This window comes from Aethalodelphis obliquidens, unplaced genomic scaffold (assembly GCF_003676395.1).
Source record: "Aethalodelphis obliquidens isolate GAN/ISIS:26980383/991018 unplaced genomic scaffold, ASM367639v1 scaffold72, whole genome shotgun sequence".
NCBI classification, from domain to species: domain Eukaryota; kingdom Metazoa; phylum Chordata; class Mammalia; order Artiodactyla; family Delphinidae; genus Aethalodelphis; species Aethalodelphis obliquidens.
Genome location: NW_020838016.1, coordinates 10,360,889 through 10,364,872, shown reverse-complemented (window position 1 = coordinate 10,364,872; position 3,984 = coordinate 10,360,889). Strand labels below are relative to the sequence as shown.

The 3,984-nt window shown below is 45.6% G+C and overlaps 1 protein-coding gene across 2 annotated transcripts in view; it reads left to right on the top strand.

The window, feature by feature from the left end:
• Positions 1–3,606, top strand: part of SLC9A9 (solute carrier family 9 member A9) — a 537,427-nt gene extending 533,821 nt beyond the window's left edge. Inside the window, exons 15-16 of one of the 2 annotated variants that reach the window (XR_003429705.1) lie at positions 1,532–1,659; positions 2,887–2,904. Coding sequence is in view for 1 of the 2 variants with exons in the window: in XM_027091611.1 (XP_026947412.1) it covers positions 1,554–1,659; positions 2,887–3,114 (334 nt within the window). In the remaining variant the exon portion in view is untranslated. Of the gene's footprint in view, positions 1–1,531; positions 1,660–2,886 lie in introns of both variants that reach the window. The other variant, XM_027091611.1, reaches the window with a different exon arrangement.
• Positions 3,607–3,984: the final 378 nt, after the last annotated feature.

Sequence of the window (3,984 nt, the reverse complement as noted above, 5' to 3'; positions counted from 1 at the left end):
AAAAAAAAAAAAAAAAAAAAAAAAAAAAAATTTCCCTGACCTATGCACACCATAAAACCTAGTAAGACCACATGCCCCCTGCCTGAGAGGGTCTGCAGCTCACCAGCAGGGGTGCTGTCTGCAAGCTTTTCTCTCTAGAGAACCAGCTGGTCACATGCACGATTGTGCTCTGATAAATTACCTTTCACTAGGGGATGACAGTGGTGGATTCAAATAGCAAAGGGAGCCTCCGGATTATTTAAAATCATCATATCTCTAGGCTTCAATTCTTTCATCCATAAAATGAAGGTAATAACACTCTGTAATAAAAATTAATGGCAAATCATCAAGGACTTTCCAGAGTTGTAGATAGACTTACACGATGTTGCAGAGAATGCCAGGCTCTGAGCTTTAATATCTTCCCGGTCCTTAACTGAGCACAACAGCTGCTCATCTGAAAAGAGTCGTCAAGTTTTCTATTCGCAGTTGCAATTACAGACCCTCTTAAGCATCTTTTCAGTCGCTCTCCTCACGTCATAACTAGGCTGTGTTCATGAGCCTCACCTGCTTTGTCCCCACTGTGGTGGTGAGTGATTTGAAGCCAGAGGCAACCAGATTCCCGGCCCATGTGGGCTGCATCCTCCCTCTGTCCCACACTCTCAGAGCATCCCAGGCATGACAGAATGTTGTCACCGTCCAGCGGTGGGTGGGCTGCAGTAGAGCCATCGCCTAGATTCCCTCTTGTCTTCAGTGCCTGGGGGTGACTGTACATCCTCACAAGCCGATGGTAACTGCCTTCCATTTTGTTTTCCCTTTCCCTATTTATTAGAGCATTTCAGAAAGTTGATGAGGTGACCTATTCTCCAGAAAAGGAAATAATACAAAGCTTAAAAGCTGTTTCTGATAGAATGGTGAAATAATTTCACTACTTTTCTTGGAGGAAAATAAATAAATAAATAAGGCGACCTGAGGCAGCCTCTAGGGATTTCATTATTGCTAGATTGGAGGGAAGCATAACGGCTTTAGATGAACAGGTTTTACTTTTAACTTGTTAGAGCACTTTGGGATGAAGAGGGGGGAAAGACAGGTGCTAGACAGTAAAATAAACCCAGCTTATTTACATTATTTCGTATGGAGATGCATTGATGTATGAAGTATAAAGTGACTGTGTTGAATAGTGAAAATAAAGTATTTTGGTAAACAATCTCTGTTCACTACCCAGTCCTAGAATGAGTGAACGTTTTATGAAATACCTCTTGCTTCTTTGTGACAATTACCTCTGGTTTAAGATGTGTGTGCAGTTTTAGGAAAACACAGTCTCGTATGCTGCTATTCAAGTCATTCAGGTCGAGGCGCCATTTCTCCATCATTAAAGACCACGAGGAGGGCTGGGAACGTGTGTGGAGCAAAGAATATAACCAGCCATTTCTGCGGGCCAAATTACCTCCTAAATGAGGGAGTAGGCGATTTAAATGTAAAAATAACTGTCTCTTTCGCGGCATGCAAATGTTTGTGCTGTGTAAGAAATTAATCCTGGCTTCCTCTTGGCAAGTATTCCCTAACAGGCCTCGCAGATATCTGAAACCAATTTTAACCCACTCTGGTCCTCCGCTGACCACAACATTACCTGAATGGTGCGGCCCAATTTCCAGACTGCTCACCAGTCCTCAGGCCTATGGGGTGAGTAAATATCCCGAGAGGGACAGGCATGGTGAATACTGATGAGCCCGGGAACCTCAGAGCTATTTCTTCCCAGCATGAGGAGGAAGCGTTTTTAAAATTCACGGCACCAAGAATCATCTCTCTTCTCTTTTCAGTTGTTGCTAATGTGGGCTCATTCTTCTTTTTAAAAATGCAAATTTTTTATTGTGACCAATATTTTTAACCATAAGATGAATTTAGAAACTATAAAAGAAGGAATGTGCCCTCACAAAGTGCTGTGTTTTGAGATTTAGAATATCAGGCCTGTGCTTTATAGCTCAAGGGGGTGGAATCAAAAATGCTGAGAAGCAATTAGAATCCTTATCAGTAAATCAGAGTGTCAGGGATTGGCGAGGAGTAGAATCTTGGAGTTTGTGGCACCCTTGGAGGTTGTCCAGCTGGCTGACCCCTTGTCTAAACAGAGAAAAAGGCGTCTCAGATCTCAGACGTGCTCAGGACACCACAGCCTGAGCCAGCGGTTGTCAAAGTGTGTCCTCAGACCGGCAGCCTCAGCATCACGTGGAAACTTGTTAGAACTGCAAGTTCTCAGGCCCTACATCAGAACTCTGGTCTCAGGGGCCCAGCATCTGTGCTTCACCAAGTGATTCCAAGACAGGCCAAAGATGAAAACCACTGAGCTGGTCTTCCAAAAACCAATGGAAGAAGAGTTGAGATTTTAATTCCTTTCTTTAAGGGAAGCTCTGTCTGAGGAAAACTTTAGTGGCCGGATCTAGTTCATTTCCACTATTATCTGCTATGGTAACTTCCAACCCTTTTTAGCCCTGTGACACTCATCCCAAGAAACATGCTGTGAGGATATACTTTTTAGAGAAAATATAACAGACATTGAGTTTTAAGAATTTTGTGATAGGCAGGAGTGTTACAAAACCTACATTGAGAATCATTCCGTACTCTGAGGTCACAGGATTCTGCAAACTCCTAACTCCTCTCACCCAGATTAGGTATCCATTCAAAAAAATCCACTGCATTTTGTTTTAACTTCCTTATCCACAGAGGTGCTCAATTAGCACATGTTCTCTTACCCACAGGGAGGGAAAACGTGACATCTGCCATACCAGCAACGTCAGCAGAGACAAGACAGGGTAGTTAAAAAAGGAAAACAAACATCCTAGTTTCTAACACTGTAGGACTGCTATTGTTTTCTGCTTTTATCAGGAAGTGACCTCTCTTTCTTTCCAAAACCAGGAACAGCTCAAAGAGGACGATGTAGAATGTATTGTAAACCAGGATGAACTGGCCATGAATTACCAGGAGCAAGCGACCTCACCCTGCAGCCCTCCTGCAAGGCCGGGTCTGGACCAGAAAGCTTCACCCCAGACTCCAAGCAAGGAAAACATTTATGAGGGGGACCTTGGCCTAGGAGGCTACGGACTCAAGCTTGAGCAAACTCCGGGTCAGTCCCAGCTGAATTAATGGGCGTGAACAGCACCGAGGTAATCACAGGTAATGGAGGGATCACTGAGGATCAAGCCAAGCCGATGAGGCTGCGTGGAGGAGAGGCTGGAAGATGTACGAAGAGCATCAATTGGAGAGATTCAAAACCTTATCACGTGTATCCTCTGGTGCCTGCAGAAATGAGAATTTATTATCATCCCTCTATATTACGCAACTGCATTTAAGTTTTGACAGCGCCATTTTTATTAATGAATTGGGTGGGGTGGGAAGGATGCAGAGGGGAGGGAGGGAGGAGTCTAGCTGCTGGGAGGATGAAACAGATGTGCTGTGTCTGCAGGGTGTTTCTTTTCTGTGTGCAGCTCTCTGGGCCCTTCACTCAGATTTGGGATTCTATTCCCTTCATTAAGGAGAGTTTAAAAATCAGAAAAAGAGGGCTTCCCTGGTGGCGCAGTGGTTGAGAGTCCGCCTGCCGATGCAGGGGACACGGGTTCGTGCCCCGGTCCGGGAAGATCCCACATGCCGCGGAGCGGCTGGGCCCGTGAGCCATGGCCGCTGAGCCTGCGCGTCCGGAGCCTGTGCTCCGCAACGGGAGAGGCCACGGCAGTGAGAGGCCCGCGTACTGCAAAAAAAAAAAAAAAAAAAAAAAAATCAGAAAAAGAGTTTCTGAGCTTAAATGTGTGTCTCTTAAGCTGGAGGGAATGCCCGGTTCTTCAGGAAGTGAGACGTTTTATATGTTTAGAACCTAGGCTCCCACTCGCTCCGAATGACCCACGGATATTTGCCCACATAAGTGCTTGCTTGATACCGCTGTTGACGGCCTCACAGAGCCCACGCCGCCTGGGGACCCGCGGTTCTCCGCATTCACTTCAAGTTGCTCCTCCCGTTGCT